The 16,593-nt window shown below is 40.6% G+C and overlaps 2 protein-coding genes, 2 long non-coding RNA genes and 1 pseudogene across 7 annotated transcripts; 2 read left to right on the top strand and 3 right to left on the bottom strand.

Annotated features, from left to right (window-relative positions):
- Window positions 1-1,082: 1,082 nt before the first annotated feature.
- Window positions 1,083-3,513, bottom strand: LOC125572157. Its single transcript, XR_007313621.1, has 2 exons — window positions 3,438-3,513; window positions 1,083-1,351 (listed from the first exon to the last, which is right to left on the bottom strand). It is a non-coding gene; the product is annotated as an uncharacterized LOC125572157 (long non-coding RNA).
- Window positions 3,514-5,608: 2,095 nt separating this feature from the next.
- Window positions 5,609-8,280, top strand: LOC125556732. 3 transcript variants are annotated; one of them, XM_048732107.1, is made up of 5 exons: window positions 5,609-5,834; window positions 6,059-6,097; window positions 6,212-6,314; window positions 6,661-6,897; window positions 7,688-8,280. In XM_048732107.1, exons 1-5 carry the CDS (start codon window positions 5,634-5,636, stop codon window positions 7,807-7,809), a joined length of 702 nt encoding a protein of 233 aa, XP_048588064.1. In that variant the 5' UTR covers window positions 5,609-5,633; the 3' UTR covers window positions 7,810-8,280. The 3 variants fall into 3 exon arrangements, 1 of the variants encoding a protein (XP_048588064.1); XR_007313618.1 differs by having other exon boundaries at window positions 5,612-5,834; window positions 6,212-6,328; XR_007313617.1 differs by lacking the exon at window positions 6,212-6,314 and having other exon boundaries at window positions 5,622-5,834.
- LOC5498979 lies at window positions 7,433-11,708 on the bottom strand. Of its 2 annotated transcripts, none has more exons than XR_007313619.1 (8): window positions 11,586-11,708; window positions 10,700-10,756; window positions 10,461-10,552; window positions 10,348-10,402; window positions 10,214-10,270; window positions 8,754-8,830; window positions 8,056-8,187; window positions 7,433-7,873 (listed from the first exon to the last, which is right to left on the bottom strand). It is a non-coding gene; the product is annotated as an uncharacterized LOC5498979 (long non-coding RNA). The 2 variants fall into 2 exon arrangements; XR_007313620.1 differs by lacking the exon at window positions 11,586-11,708 and adding an exon at window positions 10,859-10,921.
- A 1,624-nt stretch (window positions 11,709-13,332) lies between these two features.
- On the top strand, window positions 13,333-14,043 carry LOC125572156 (the record flags this gene model as incomplete). The annotated part of the gene is made up of 1 exon (XM_048732095.1): window positions 13,333-14,043. A coding segment is annotated over one exon (696 nt), but the record flags the coding sequence as incomplete, so codon positions are not given.
- Window positions 14,024-16,485, bottom strand: LOC125572155 (annotated as a pseudogene).
- Window positions 16,486-16,593: the final 108 nt, after the last annotated feature.

Raw genomic sequence — 16,593 nt, 5'->3', positions numbered from 1 at the left:
GTCCTGTTTCGTTAGTGACGTTATGTCGTCGACTTTAATCCACATACTTTGCCTAATTGTTGGAGCTTCGGGATTATCGATTTGGACAAAGTACTTGTGCTCACTGTGATCAGCCTTAAGGACAAGTGCTTCACGTGTGCCCCTTAAAGATATTCTTTTGCCTTTCACGAGTTTCTTTGTTTGTGGGAGCCTTACCAAAACCTTTTCACCAACAAAGTACCTGGAGGGCGGATTCCGTTTTAGTTCCCTTTTCACCATTCTTCTTGCTGATTCGTTTGACGAGTGAAGTGCCTTCTGTCTTTTTCTATCCATTTCTTGAAACCACGAGTCATAGTCGGAATCAGAATTGATCTCGTCGGTTCCATTCTCCTCGGGAACGTCAAAATCCTGACCTTTGTCGTCCAGAGAAAGCAGCTGTCGCAGTCGGTTTGATGGTCTCCCGAAATTTACTTCAAATGGCGACAGCATCCCCAAGGAGCTGTGTGGCGACTCGTTATATAACTGTTGGTACACAGGGAGTCTACCCAATTTAACCCGTCTTCGCATTCCAGCATATCAAAGCGAATCTTTTCCTTCCAAGTCCGGTGGGATCTTTCGTCTTTGCCTTGGGTTTGAGGACTGTAAGCCAAGCTCTTGATCACAATCACGTTTAGGACCAGACATACTTTTTTTTACCACGCCTTTAAACTCGGGCCCTTGGTCGCTTTGCAAGATTAATGGCGGCCCGTGTTCTTTGTAGATATCGACTAGATTTTCTGCTACTTCTAACGATTCTTTGGTCTCAAGTGGTCTAAGAAAGAGAAATCGACTAAAAATGTCTATTACGGACATGATATATTTGTATGTTTTTCCATCAATAGTCACGGGAACACTGATCATACTAACTAGGTCGATCTGGTGGCGCTCCTGTACTCTTTTGGCCTTGATAGGGCGCAATGGAGTCTTGTTTTGGAAGAGGGGCCGTATTTCATTGCACTTTAATCTCGTTCAGAGTTCCTTGAATACGTTTTCGAGATAAACCGGCGTAAATGTTACGTATGGTGGGATTGAGCTTCCTGGCGCCTTCGCCCTTTCTTTCTTTGTAGAACTTGTCAACAATTTTCGGGAGCTCTGACTTCTTAGCTACGATGCATCCTGTTCCTGTGTGCACGATACGTCGGACTTTTGTCGCTGTCATTGGGTCATGGACCTCACGCAGTTCGAACTTGTTGCTTTTCAGCTTTCTATACACTCGTTGCCGTAAAGCTTTGTTTTCTGTTTTAGGCCAGTCTTTCAACGAAGCTTCACCACTTAGTAGGGAAAACAGGGCATCGTACTCGTCTTCGTTAAGGGGCACATTTCTTGAGATAAACTAAACATAAATAAACACAGATCATATTAGTTCATTTCTATATTTTTCACATATTTTCTCCGGTATCGTTTTGGAAATGATAGCCCCACAGCCTTTGTACATAAACGCTGAGAACTCATCGGTGCTCAGTGCCGTAGCAGGCCACGTAAGAGTTTTTTTTTTTTGGGGGGGGGGGGGGGTGCACAATACAGAAACATAAAGAAAATATTTGGGGGCACAGCCACGCCCCTATCGATCATTTCCTTATATATATTTTTCAAATATGGGGGGGGGGCACGTGCCCCCTGCTACGGCCCTGGTGCTGTTTCCTCTTGTATATTGTAGAGTCGTGTTAAATCAATGCGCATTAAACAAACTTCATATACGTCAGTATACGTTAATAGAGAGACTTTGGATGCTAACATTTCGCCAAATAATTAATTAATTTAAATGTGGACTTTAAAAGCACACTAGCATACACACATTGGCACCAGTCGGGCCAAGACGGGATGCTAGTACAGTCTATTACCCGTGCAGTTCGGCAACCATGGACAGCTGTTTCGTCGTCCTTATTAGGACCCGTCAGCATGGCATAGCCGGTTTGCCTCAGTTAAACTTCATCGGCAAAAAAACTGCAGGGCGACTTCGACTCGAACGAAGTGCTTTAAACCACAGCTTAGATCCATGTGGGATCCAGAGCTGCGACCGGGCTAGCGTGATGCCAATTGTGCGGATCACGCATGCGACCTTTGCTAGTCTAAAACTCCGTCGGATAGCCAAACTATCCTTGCGAGTATGTATAGATAAATGTGGACTTTGAAAGCACACTAGCATACACACATTGGCACCAGTCGGGCCAAGACGGGACAGTCTATTACCCGTGCAGTGTGTGTATGCCAATGTGTGTATGCCAATGTGTGTATGCTAGTGTGCTTTTAAAGTCCACATTTAATTAATTTGTGTATGCCAATGTATGTATGCTAATGTGCTTTTAAAGTCCACATTTAATTAATTTAGGCATGTCATCATTGTTTTTGAATGTCTGAATTTTGATAAGGTCATGAAGCAATAACGTCATCACATGATGTTAAATCAGAAAAATTCTATAATCTCAGCTGTTATAATGCCTGCTTCTACTAACATTACTCCCGGGGGAAGTCAGTGTAGGATAGATAGCCCCCCCCCCCCCCCCCCCACCCCACACACACACACCGGTCTTTGGTACTGTTCACCGGATGTTGAAAACACCATTTGATGTTAAAACAGCAATGTTTGAAATGCAGATAACCTACGAGCACCGCAAAGGTACTATAGGTATGATTTTATTGGAATGTGAAAAATATCAAACAAAACCATCGATGAGCTTAGGAAATTGTAATATTTACTTGTCAATAAATTCCCGTTTATAACTGGAGGCTACCACAAGGTTCGAGGAAGGAAAGTTCTGTCCTCACTCGATGACTCCTAGTTAAAAGAGTAGCGGTGGGTACCTCGAAATTTCGAAAGTCTCGCAAAAAAAATTGCAAAAAGGTCTCGGAATCTCGTTTTTTCCCCAAAAAGTTTAGGGGGTCTCGGAGCCAACCTTTTTTTTCTTACCACGGTCTCGGATTTTTAATTAAACGCGATCTGTTTTATGTTGTTACAATGCTACGGGCTCCCCTTCTTTTGCGTTATGTAGCAAGAATGTATTGTAACTCTCTTTATTCTTTTTTCAACTGATGTTTTATGACATACCTCGATCAAGTTATCCGAAAACTCGTTAGAAAAAAAAAAGCTGAGACCGGAAAATTTCGGGCTCGGATTTCGAAATTTCACAAAACTTTCGGATTCTGAAACACGGCCTCGGCAAGTCTCGGATTTACCTATTGTACCCCTAGTAAAGCTAACAGCAGAGCAAATACAATACACCCCTGTGCCGGTTTTTTTACTTATCTGATTGATTGATTTTTATCGCTAAGTTTCGCGTTGTTTTTGCAGATGGCCATGTTTTGAGATTCTAAACATTCCTGAAGCTGGTTCTGGGTTTAGTTGACCGCCCATTGAGCAAAATCCATTTCAATTCTATGTGATAAACACATTGCATGTTTTTATATAAATAGGTATTTACCTGCTTGTCCTCATCTTTGTCCTGTTTCTTGTCTTGATTTGACTCATCATCGCTTGTCCCGAAGCACGTGGGTATCATTAAGACATCTAACACCACTAACACAAGATAAACGAGGAGAAAACGCCAATCCATTGATGGGATTTTTACTAATAGAAGTAACCAATCTGATTTTTTTTGTATAAAAATAGTAAAATCTCTGAATGTAGGGTTAAAGAGAAAGCCACAACTAAATTGCTACCAAGAGTCAATATAAACACAACCTACTTCATTCAACCAAACTGAATCTGAGGAGTAACGCTGACCATTCTCATTCACCATAGGGTTTTAAGGATAGGAGATATTGAAGCTTTTTAAAGTCACGTGACCTATGACGTCATTGACATTGATTGACACTCGTCATCGAGGCCAGTGGTTTAGTAGTGTACATTGCCTTAGTATCGGGCCTTTAGGGTTTTAAAGGATAGGAGATATTGAAGCTTTTTAAAGTCACGTGACCTATGACGTCATTGACATTGATTGGCACTTGTCATTGAGGCCGGTGGTTGAGTAGTGTACATTGCCTGAGTATCGGGCCTTAAGGGTTTTAAGGATAGGAGATATTGAAGCTTTATAAAGTCACGTGACCTATGACGTCATTGACATTGATTGACACTAGTCATCGAGGTCAGTGGTTGAGTAGTGTACATTGCCTGAGTATCGGGCCTTTGGGTTTTAAAGGGTAGGAGATATTGAAGCTTTTTAAAGTCACGTGACCTATGACGTCATTGACTGACACTCGTCATCGAGGCCAGTGGTTGAGTAGTGTACATTGCCTGAGTATCGGGCCTTTAGGGTTTAAAGGGTAGGAGATATTGAAGCTTTTTAAAGTCACGTGACCTATGACGTCATTGACATTGAGTGGCACTCGTCATCGAGGCCAGTGGTTGAGTAGTGTACATTGCCTTAGTATCGGGTCTTCAGGGTTTTAAGGGTAGGAGATATTGAAGCTTTTTAAAGTCACGTGACCTATGACGTCATTGACATTGAGTGGCACTTGTCATCGAGGCCAGTGGTTGAGTAGTGTACATTGCCTGAGTATCGGGCCTTTAGGGTTTAAAGGGTAGGAGATATTGAAGCTTTTTGAAGTCACGTGACCTATGACGTCATTGACATTGAGTGGCACTCGTCATCGAGGCCAGTGGTTGAGTAGTGTACATTGCCTTAGTATCGGGTCTTCAGGGTTTTAAGGGTAGGAGATATTGAAGCTTTTTAAAGTCACGTGACCTATGACGTCATTGACATTGATTGACACTCGTCATCGAGGCCAGTGGTTGAGTAGTGTACATTGCCTTAGTATCGGAACTTTAGGGTTTCAAGGGTAGGAGATATTGAAGCTTTTTAAAGTCACGTGACCTATGACGTAATTGACATTGAGTGGCACTTGTCATCGAGCCCGGTGGTTGAGTAGTGTACATTGCCTGAGTAAGTCAGTAAAAGGGTGCATAGTAAACGAACAAAGCTCGAGACTCTCGTACCTAGGGTAGCAATATAGTGGTGCTGTTTCGAAATCTCCAGCCTAGAGCCAATTACAATACGGCGTTTCAGCGTATGTCTGGAAGTTTGGTCTATTTTTTCGCTCGTTTATTTGATCTAAGGACGTTCGATCCTCGGACAATTGGTTTATCATTTCTTCCTTCTAAGTCTTCTCCGTTATATCCCACGCTAGAGAGAATTTATTAACCAATCGATTTAAACGTGTACCACTTTTAACAATATAAAAAGAATTAAAAACAGAAAGAAGAGGGGGCCCTCCCCCCTGGCCCTCTCAGTTCGCTGGAACGCCGCCCCTGTTAAAAAGAGGGCGGCGTAGAATGGTCCCCCGAAATTTCGATGTGCTCGCAGTTTTTGGCTAATGCTCGCCTGCTCGCGCAAATTTTCCGCCGTGCTCGCATTGTATTTTTCGACGTGCCCGCTGCTCGATTTAAAACTAAAATTGCTTGTTCTTGCATAAAAAACGGGGTGCTCGCCAAAGACCATTCGAGGGCCCAAAAATGAGATGAGATCCACAAAGCCGCCTCTATATATTTCATAAAATCACCCCTCCCCCATACGAGAAACTCTAGAAACCTGCTCCCTTCTGAACATTACCCCCTCCCCCCCACCTTCCTTGCACCGCTCTTTTTTGATAGGGGACTGGTACCTGTTTTCCTCCCCTCCATGGAATCATGGGAAGGTTCCGGCGCCAAGTTCCAAGATGGCGGAAAAACATCAAACAACAAAACACAAAACGATCTACAAAAGAAATGCATTGAGCATATTTTTGTAGTATTTAAATTATATCAGGTTATAAATCGCGAAAATATGGCTGGAGCGGGTCGAGATCTCTTTAAATGGAATAGGCAAACTAAGCCTTCTCCGGTAAGAAATGGTTGTTGATTTGACACTTTAGTACCGTATAACTCAGACCTCGAATGACTTTTTTATTCCCTGAAATAAAGTCACAACAAAAGATCATACCTTTAAACATTCCCTGCTCGATGGCTAAGTGCCTTTTCCTTATTATAATATAAGCCTTTTGCTGGTGCAGCCAAACATTGCTAGCTTATTTATTTATTTTTACCCATGAATGATTATAATTTCAGAACTACAACAAGAATAGTAGTGTCCAGAGTTGGATAAAGGTAAATCCTTAGGTTATTATTATGCTGTAGTTAAACTGGATTATTTTTAAGCCTTACTTATATATTTTAACACGAATAAGCTATTGATTTGTTACATGATTTCTTTTTTTAAAGAATGTAAAAAGAGCATCTGATAATGCAGCACGAGAAATGTTTGGAAATGATTTTCACAGAGTGCTTGATCAAGTTCATGTTGATGAAGATGCCTTGATGGAATGTGACCTCAAATAAGTAGTTTGCTATTATCATTGACAGTGCATGTCATTTAAGGCTGGTTGTAACTAGGACACAAACACAACAGACATAATGTTTCAATTCTCACTCAGAACACGGGCGGAACACAAGTGGTTGATTTTCTTGCACTTAGTTGGTCAATTCTCACTTGTGTTGGGCTTGCATTTTTACCTGTACTTGCATCCTAGTAAGGACCATCCTTTAGGGGTTGTGCTTTGTTTTTTCTTATAGGGCTGCTAAACCAATCAAAATACAGTATTGTTAATACAGCCTTAGTGTGAATAAACATGTGATATTCTCTGAAAAAGATTTTTTCTCTCATTTTGCAGCACAAGATCTCCTTGATAAATGGACTCATGAAAAGCAAGTCCAAAATATTGCACCAGATCTAGAGTTCTATGATGAAGCGTGGATAAAAACAACCCACACAGCTTGTTCCAACTCTTCTAGAAGTAGAGGAGAGGGGAGCTCTATGTTTTTTCTGACAGAGGATGGGAGAGTCGAGGTTGGAGGGCTTTATGATGACAGTTTTGAAGCAGTTGAAGATGAAAAGCCTCCTAGACCTGGTAATACTGTAATGGACTAAACTACCCAATAAACTCTTTAGGCCAAATAGATGAGATGAAAATGAATGATTAAAAGCTAATAGGCCATTCTAGTTTTGAGCTTGCGTGCGCATTACAATAGAAACCTACCTCAACTACCACACTGTAGTATGTATCTTTTTAAACTTGAACCAAACAAAGTGGGCACTGCATGACCGTAGTTAAGGTAGCCGATTGTGTGGGGATGTTTATAGCTGGAATGGCATCACATAAGGCATTTTACTGTATTTAAGGCATTTTACTGTATTTACTGTTCCAACTACTACACGAGATCTCCTCACGTAATTTGCTGCAGGCTGAAAAACACAAAGTCAACAGTACAGTATCTAGTCCAAGGTTATGTCCAAACAACAAAAGCCCTCCCATCATTCGATCATAAGATCCAAAACTTTCGATTATAAGAGATATATTAGTAAAACTAAAGCATGTCAGGCCCATAACCAGGATTTGTATCTTTGTTATTTTCACACATTTACCGGACCATTTTTTTCTTTTGGTAAATCGCCGTGGTACTCTAATCTGTTTTTTTAAGTTTGAGAGATCAATCCTAACCCCCCCTCCTTCTGTTACAGGCCTAACTTGAAAGCCGCATTGTCACCAGTTTACTTCCGGTCGATTACTTAACAATATCCGATGTGTTTCTAATTTCCAAAATTAAAACTGCCAAGTATGTACAATAACACTTGCTACTGTGGTATAACCTGGACCACTATCTTTGTATGCTAATTTAATCTCATTCTCTGGGACACAGGGCGCGGCGGAGGTCAGAGGCAAGCGCTCGCCTACTCTGAACTCCAAGCTACCATGGGTCCAAGAGGACGATTTTATCTTCAATGTTGGCAAAATCCTACAAAATCCTGCAAAATCTTGTAGTCCTCCTTCAGAGCCTTAAGGGGGACAGCCTAAGTCATGGTGGACCCAAGGGCCTGTAGACAGCCTTTTGTAAAACCACACAAACTAATCAGTACCATAGAAATATTATGACAACAGGGACATCCCATTTGTTGGGAACATAACGTGAAACATAAATGGTAATGTAAGTGGCAACATAATACGCAAAATTAAAAATTGGGCCAACCTGCAACTTAAAAACAAAATTGTGCCCTTCTCATACCTTACCTGCCATATGACAGGATGCTGTTCTGATTGGGGTGATGACTGAGATACTACATGTTGGTGAAGCTGTGGTGGTTGCAGAAACATTTGTGGTGTTGGAAGATGACACAGTTGATGATACTGTTGTGGTGCCATCTATACAGCGAAATATTAAAAACAGTTATACATCTGAAGCACTTTATTTGACTTCATAGGATATTAATGAAATAAAGCAAGTGTTACAAGGTTGGTACGATCGTTATCTGTGGAGAGGAGGTGAGGGTTCGAATAAGCTCCTCCTCTCTAGCCCCCCCCCCCCCCAAAAAAAAAAGTACTGCAGACCCTTCCAAACATACTAATATCTGAGATCCACCCTTGTGCCAACTTTTGTTGTTGCTGTTCTTTAAATGAGTATAGTGCTGTTGGCGCAAAGAGCATTATGGTGCGAAAGGGTTAAAGCCGCAATGTCACCAGTTTACTTCCGGTCAATTACGTAACAATCTCCGATAAATTTTTAACGGAAAACGCGAAAAATATTCCAAAATATTGAAAGCAGTGTGTTTATTGGAAGTTTCTGTGAGGATGTGATTGATAATTTAGAGTAGATGGCCTGTTTAATATCTCGGATTCTAATAGATCCTTTTGTCTTTTAACGGTTGAGGTTTCCTCGGACCTCCGGAAGTAAACTTGTGACAATTCGGCTTTAAATGGGATTACATTACCATGTGTTGGATATGTGAGGCTTGTTGAGCTTGTGGCAAAATCTGCTTGGGTGGCCAATCTACCTGGGCATACCCCCCTAAAGAAGAAGTTTATTTATTTAATAAAGAAAAATGCACAGAACTATTAAGAAAAAGCATAGCTAAAGAACTTCTGGCTGGGAAAGCTTCCCAAGGACTGATCCGATTACCCTAATCTCTGTTTCGTCCCTCCCGTCTCTTGTTTTAATGCATTATCCAAAAAGAAAAACTAGAACGCGAAAAAACAAAGACCAGGGGAGGATATGGGCAGGGGTGGGCCGAGCCGGCCGTGACCCCCCTTATTTTCAGATATTTGTCTTAGAAATAACAAAAAATATAGTGTAATCCAAGGATGAACAATGAATCCAGCACCCCTTTCTCGAAACCCTTGCTTTGAAACTCCTGGAACTGCCTCGAGATGCGACACAGATAATAAGTGAACATCCCATGAGAAACCCAGGGCGCCTAGGCAACAGGCCCCTCCCCTCCGACGGATTTTTATCGCGCCTGGTTATGCTGACCTCAATGCCCTGGGTACGTGAGAATGATAAGTGAATTGCTAGAAAAAACCATTGAAAAACTCTGTTAGCAAAGCAGGGTAAGGGTAATTTATGTTGGTGGTGATGATAATCGGAAAAAATATCAAATTGTAACCAAATTGGAAAAATTAAAGTAAGAGTCGTAAAAATAAAGAGCCATAGCAGGCCACTTAAGATTGGGGTGGCACAACACAGAAACATTATGAAAATATTGGGGAGACGGCCACGCCCCTACTTGTCAATTCCTTTTTTTAAATATTGGGGGGGGGGGGGGGCACATGCCTCCAGCAGTGCCCCACGTGCTACGTGTTCTTAAAATTTGGCAAATTCTCAAGCTGGAAGTTTTATAGAAAAGTTCTTATAAAAAAAGAGTGAATGTGTAAAAAAAGCAGCAGTGTTTCAGATTGGCTTCAAGTTCCGAGCGTGAGAAGGGCTACTCGTGATTGGCTAATTTGGTAATCTAGTACATATGGCTGGGACAACAACAATAGTTAGTGTGCCTTCCCTTCTCGCATTTCATTGAAGGTTTCTTTTTCTTCAGAATTCCCTGTCTACCAGAGGCTCGAACTTCACTCGCTAACTGTTTACTGTTAACTGTCACAACGGTCTTGACCCGCTTCGCTCTTCGTAGCCAAGACCGTCGTAAACGAACGAGTGAAGCTTGAGCCCCTAGTGCCCATGGTATCAAGTGTTTGGGGAAGTAATAGAAGACGGTAGTAGAAAGGATTAATCTGTCAAATAGATATAAACGTTTCTATCATTTTTTCCTCACAACTGTCACAAGCTGTTATTCATCCTGGCTTTCGCCCATACCGTAGACAAGTTAAATGTTTTCATCGTAAAAGACAACTAACGACAGGCTTCTAAAGGTTCGGAAACTATGGGCACAGGAGAAATACTCACCAGTTTTCGATATGCTTCGCCAATCACAAGCCTTTTTCCTTTGTGAAAAACCGTACCCTAAAACACAAAGGACCAGTCCTAAAATTATTAATTTACTTTGATATTTTCAATAACAAAAGAATTATTTTTAATACCAATTTGAAGACTTTCTTCGCATCGTCATCACGAAAAAACGTCACAAATCCATACCTAAATAGGTAAATAAGTTAGTAAAAATAAATTATTTTTCCCAAATTCCATTACATACCCACGGCTAACTCCTTCTCCATCTCTTGCAATTTTCACATCTCTCACCGCCCCATAGCTCTCAAACAGTTCTCTGAGTTCAATTGCCGTAGTCTTAAAATAAAAAAGAAGCTTGCTAAGGTGTCAAATGAAGTTAGAGCAGCACTATGAACAGATAATGGGCTTCTCATACACAAGTTACCCTAAGCATTGCTGACCAAAAGACATGATATTTGATTACCATGTTTGATTCTTTCATACCTGGAAGGCTACTCCACCAACAAAAATCCTATTGGGGTACCTTAGCACTGGTACATCCTAGAATCAAAGTATGAGGCATTGATAAAAATCCATTCAGACAAAATATAACACAATTTATCACAATAGAATCAAAAAGCCCAAACTGTCGCGATCTCGTACCAGAACAATGAATACAATACTCCAAAAACTGGAAATCGACTCTGCCAAATTTTCGTCTTTAATAAGACTTCTTCAGAGCAGACTGAAGAAGGTGAATCGTTACAAGCTTATTTACATCAGAATAGTGGCGCGAGACGCAAAAACATTACAACTGACAAAAACGCGCATTTTCTAGAATAGCGCGCGCTATGGATAAAAAGAATTTACACATCTCTACGTGGGTTCCTACTACAAAAAAAGTCATCACTATTAAGACCCCGCGGGTAGATAGACTTAAGCCGATAAGCCCACTGGCCTTCCCTTTCCCTAAGCTGAGCCTCAGAGTTACACTTATCTATAAGTTGTACCATAACATTATTAAGACCTAAATGATTGTCGCAATGAAAATGTTGATAGATAAGTTCATCCTTAACTTTTTCACTAACCGGTAAACTAGGGTGCTTATTTAACCTACTTTTATGATTATTAAAACGCTTCCTAAAACTATTGATAGTAGACCCTACGTATTGCTTGCTACACATATGTATATGTGTATGTGTATGTAAAAGTAAAAGTAGAGCTGCTAGAGCTTGTTAAAGAAAGAATAGCCTTTCTAGGAGCCCCTTTCTAGACACAGAATAAATCGACCAAATATCGAATGCGCAAGGGAATTATAAAACATGGAATTTCCTGCGATAGCGGGCTCTCAATAATAATTTCTAATTTCTAACTAAAAATATCCTCTTACCATTTCTTTAATCCATTAGTGCGCTCTCTCCTCTACAAGTAAACTGCCACCCACTCGGTCTACATTTGGACAGCGGCCAAGGTAGCCTGGCTCAACATTGCACTTATATCATACATGTTATAGTACACGCACAAAAAAGCTCATATTTCCAGGTTTTATAAAGGCAGTGTCATTTTGTAAAGTAGAAGTATTTGAGCTGGTAGCATTTTTAAAAAAATAATTTCAATGAAATTCAAAGAATAGAATAGACATCACGTAGTGTCTTCTGTCACCTAGCTAGCGCACAAGGGTGCCACCCGCGTCAGTGAATGATTTCTAAGGGCATAAGAATTCACGCAAATAAACATCTATGAGTTATATCTTTATGATCTAATTCATGAAATAAACTTAGTTGGGATGTGAATTTATTCGTTTGTGGTGTTTTTTTCTTCCCAAGAAGCTCAATTTTAGATTTTGAGTCGATAATAAGTATGTTAATGAGACAAGGCTTGAAACTTTATTCTTACTACCTCTGCTTCAGCCAGGTTCGTATATGACCAACCAATAGACCTCGCCCCCCTGATGAGAAGTCTTGGTTGGCGTTATATGCCTTTAGTTCTACATTTCGCAGAGCTCTTTGAAATGACCTACACACTTTTGTCTTATTGGTTTATTTTGTTATGTCCATTTTGCATATACATGCCGGCTGTTTTCTTCGTGCCTTTGCCTTTTACCCTTATCTCTTACCACCGGTTATCGCTTCATCTGGGGAAAACTATCCTTCCTGTCTTGTTAACGTTTCAGCGTCATCTCCACTCTCACCGCGCTCCCTTTGTCGCCTCCCGCGCCCCTACTTCATCTTCTTCTCGCCGTTTTACTAGCATCAATTTCCATTGTCCGCAATACACCCTTTCACCGCTACAGTATTTTTTATCTTTTCTCGGCGTTTTCGCAACACTCATTCGGTCTCTGTTGTTGTTTAATTTCGCCTGTCAGTCATACCATTTACACACTTCATTAGATACATACCTCCACACATACCTCACCCTCCCCATTACCGCTCACCATTTCCTCCCTACAATCCAAACACTTTTCTTTCTCTTATCCTACACATTACTTTCCCACCCTACACACAACACACTTTCCCATAAACACTACACAGTCTTTTCACAATATCCCTGCTTATCATTCTGTTCACACTCACATTATCCCCCTTTATCAGATTTTATTAATGCCGCCATCACCTCTTCACATCCGCTACACAACACTCGCAACAAGCTTCCGATTTTAACTGTTTCAATCTCCACATAATACCATATTTACTAACCACCCTCTCCACTAAACAAAAAAACCCTTTATTCATAACTCTCATGCCGTTTTATTATCAACCCCATCTCTTATAACAACCTTAACCCGTCGTCTCATAACCCATAATCTTAACCACCCGAACATAACCTGACAGAATAACTTCTCCGTTTATTACAATCATTTAAGATTTGTTTTACATTCTTTTCTGTAGAATGATTTTGTTCCGATACACAACTTTAAGCTAGTTTCCGCTTTGTTAATTGCTTCACTAACAATTTATTCATCGAATCAGGCACGAGGCCACTCGAGTTTTAGCAAGCAATTATCTCCGTTCCTATAACACATACGACCTCATTATGAATGGGGGAGATCTGTTAGATCTGTTTTACATTCTTTTCTGGAGAATGATTTTGTTCTTATACACAACTCCAAGCTGGTTTCTGCTTTGTGAATTGCTTTACTAACAGTTCACTCATCGGGTCAGGCACGAGGTCACTCGAGTTTAAACAAAGCAAAAAAGACTGAAAGTTTCGAGAAAGAAGAGGAGACGTATTTGATTAACCTGTGGGTATCATATCATGAACGACTCGAAAGCAAAGATTCGCGAAAATACTGGGCAAAACTCGTCGACGAACTGAACAATAAATATAACAACAACAGACCTGTCGATAAATGCAAACGCCGTATTAAATACCTGATTGAGAAATATAAGGAAAGAAAGGACTGGAATAAGAAGCAATCGGGGGGAAGTTTGTGGAAGTCTCCATACTACGATGAGATCGATGCTGTTTTGGGAGTTCGAGATGTCGTCGAGCTGGAGCGTGTTGGAGAAGCCGGCTCTTCAAGCATGGATGACAAGCCTGACGATTCTAGTTCCCCAAGTTCTTCTTCAGACTCGCCAAAAGGAACCCTTGACCCTAAAGAAACCCAGGAAAAGCGCGTAAAAAGGAAAAGATCGAAGGCAGCCGCTAACAAGAGGTTGGCAGAAGGTGAAAGGGAGGATAAATTGCTTAAAACGATGACCGATCAAGGTGACCGCATGGCCCAGGTAATAAACAATATGCAAGACGCACAAGCCAAACAAATGGAAGTTATGAACGGCTTCATGAAAGCTATGACCGAACTAATGGCTAAGAAGGCTCATGACCAAGTTTGAAAACATTTGTGTATTTCAATTAATGCTGTTTATTATATAATACAATAACAATTTTGTTTTGTTAATGCATGTTCGATGCGTTCGGAGTGATTGCATCAAGAGATCTCAAGATGATAAAATATTGGTCGAGGTTCATATATAAACTACATATTGTATCGAAACGAATTGAACTTTTGGTTTATCATGCTAATACAATGAATGTATTTTGTTTTGTTAATGTTCGATGCTTGCGGAAAGCATTGCATCACGATGACAAAATATTGGTCTTGATTCATACACTGATTACATATATTGTAACGAAACGATTTGAACTTTTTGTTAGAGCGAATATAAACATATTTATATATATATATAATGATTATCTATCAATGAATGCATTGAGACATTCTATTTAATCAATAAAAAAACTATTTGTAATCAGAGGCTATTTTTGAGAATTTCTCTGATTTGTTCTCCATCCTGTAATCCTGCGTTGTTATTATTTTGTCCTTGGTCATCGTCATTGTCGAAGTCATCATCATCCCATTCGTCGCCAACCATTATACAGAAGTTATGTAGAACAGCACACGCAATAACTATTTTGGAAATCCTGCCGACATTAGACTCATCCATGCAGTTAAGAATACGCCATCTATTTTTAAGAATGCCAAATGCACACTCAACTTGAACCCTTGCCGAGGATAAAGCGTAATTAAAGTCAATTTCAGCGGGGTCTCTTGTTCCTTCAGGATAGGGTTTCTGCAACCAGGTAGAGATGGGATAGGCACTGTCTCCTACCAGGTATGGTTTTATATCATGACCGCCTACCCTTTGAGTTGGTCCTATGAGCACGTCCCCACGTTCAGCTTTTTCATAAATTCCAGTGTTACGCAAAACTCGAGAGTCGTGAATGCTTCCCGGGAAACCTCCAGCGATATCCATAAACATGCGCCTGCCATTCACTATTCCTTGAAACACAACATCATATTGTTAATAGCGGCTCCAGTAATCAGCTTTGCTTTCTTGTGGTGCTTTAATTTTTATGTGCGTTCCGTCAATCGCTCCAGCGATGTTTGGAAGTTCGGATAGCAGTTCAAAGGTTTCGATTGAATCTTGCGTCTCAGCTATTGTGGACGGGAATTTTATGTATTCGTTCCTTAGTGCATACAAAGAGTTTACAACGTCTTCAAATGCTTCCAAAGCAGTAGAACGTCCAACATTCATGGCCACTCCAGCGTTCTCATATCCGCCACCGTGCGCTAATCGATAGAGAGCTACAGCTAATATTTTCTCGGGAGGAATACAGTTCCTGAATCTCGTGTTTTGCCGGCGTATATATGGCGTAATTGTTGCCAACAGCAAGTCAAACGATACGCGTTTCATTCTCATCTGGCGATAAAAAAAATTCTCGGGAATTATTCTTTGGCGGTAATGAATTTCAAACCATGACTGCAATGGCCGAGGCAAAACCCAGTATGGTCGAAATAAACGTTGTCTTCGCCGATTTATGCGTTGTAAAATGACGTTCTGGTGAATTACGTTAAATTGCCAATAGCAAAGAAGAAGTAGAAGTTGTTGCTGATGTCGATAATATGAATAAATTGCCAGAAACGACACGAGTAGAGCGATGTAATTCATTGGAAGCATGGCGAATTGTAAAGGTAAACAAACCACACGTGCAATTTAATTCGCGCCGGAAATACGAGAATGCATTTCGATTGACGTCGGCGGTTTGTAATTAATTTGTTTGGCCCGATAAGTGCGGATGTACTTTAGCTAATAACTTTTGGCCGAGACAAAATTTGTTATCATTTTTGTTCGGGCCAGACAAACTTTGTTCGACAAGTGCAGATAGGCCCTATCTCCGTTCCTATGGCACGTGCGGCCTCATTCAACACTCTAACCTTTTGCCATCGCTGTTGGAACCCTTTGTCTTTCATGGTACTCCATCAATACACATATTTTCCGTGCAAATTCGCATCATTCGCGTGGGCTTGTCTGTTTCGTGGTGACGCATCGGCTTGTGTCAGGGCGTTCGTTCGTTCTAAATTTGGTCGCATAATTAACTTACCGAATATGCATAAGTGCTACGTCACTTCCGTTCTATTCTTAACCCAGAAAAGTTAGTTTTCTTTGTTTTCTTTAGTCTCATAATGTTGTTTCTTATAATATTTCTGCGCTACAATTTATTTGACAATTACTTTCGCTGTAATAGAAACTATTCTATTATTTTTGGTGGATTTTTGGACACCTTTTGGACATATTTCCTGTTCATTTTTTACATCATTTAGGCATTATATTCATACTCCATATTGTCATAGTAACGTTCATGATATACTATTTCATACCTAATAGTTCCCACAACTGCACCTGCTCCACATCTCCCCCACCACCACTCTTGCCTGTGCACCATACCAATTTTTCCCCCACCAACACAGCCATTAGTCATCTCCATACCACACTATATTATTACTAATTTTTTCTTTTTCACCTACCCACCACACACTACCACAACCTATTCTATAGTCCCACTTTATCTTTCAACCACCTACTAGTCTAACCTATCCACCTCCCCACCGTAATTAC

The sequence above is a fragment of the Nematostella vectensis genome, chromosome 9, assembly GCF_932526225.1.
Source record: "Nematostella vectensis chromosome 9, jaNemVect1.1, whole genome shotgun sequence".
Lineage (NCBI taxonomy): Eukaryota > Metazoa > Cnidaria > Anthozoa > Actiniaria > Edwardsiidae > Nematostella > Nematostella vectensis.
This window is presented reverse-complemented; position numbering and strand designations above follow the sequence as displayed.

Coding starts and splice junctions, on each gene's coding strand:
- LOC125556732 (XM_048732107.1), top strand. CDS start 5,634: ATGGAATCATGGGAAGGTTCCGGCGCCAAGTTCCAAGATGGCGGAAAA. Junction 5,835..6,058: donor GGCAAACTAAGCCTTCTCCG/GTAAGAAATGGT, acceptor TTATAATTTCAG/AACTACAACAAGAATAGTAG. Junction 6,098..6,211: donor GTGTCCAGAGTTGGATAAAG/GTAAATCCTTAG, acceptor CTTTTTTTAAAG/AATGTAAAAAGAGCATCTGA.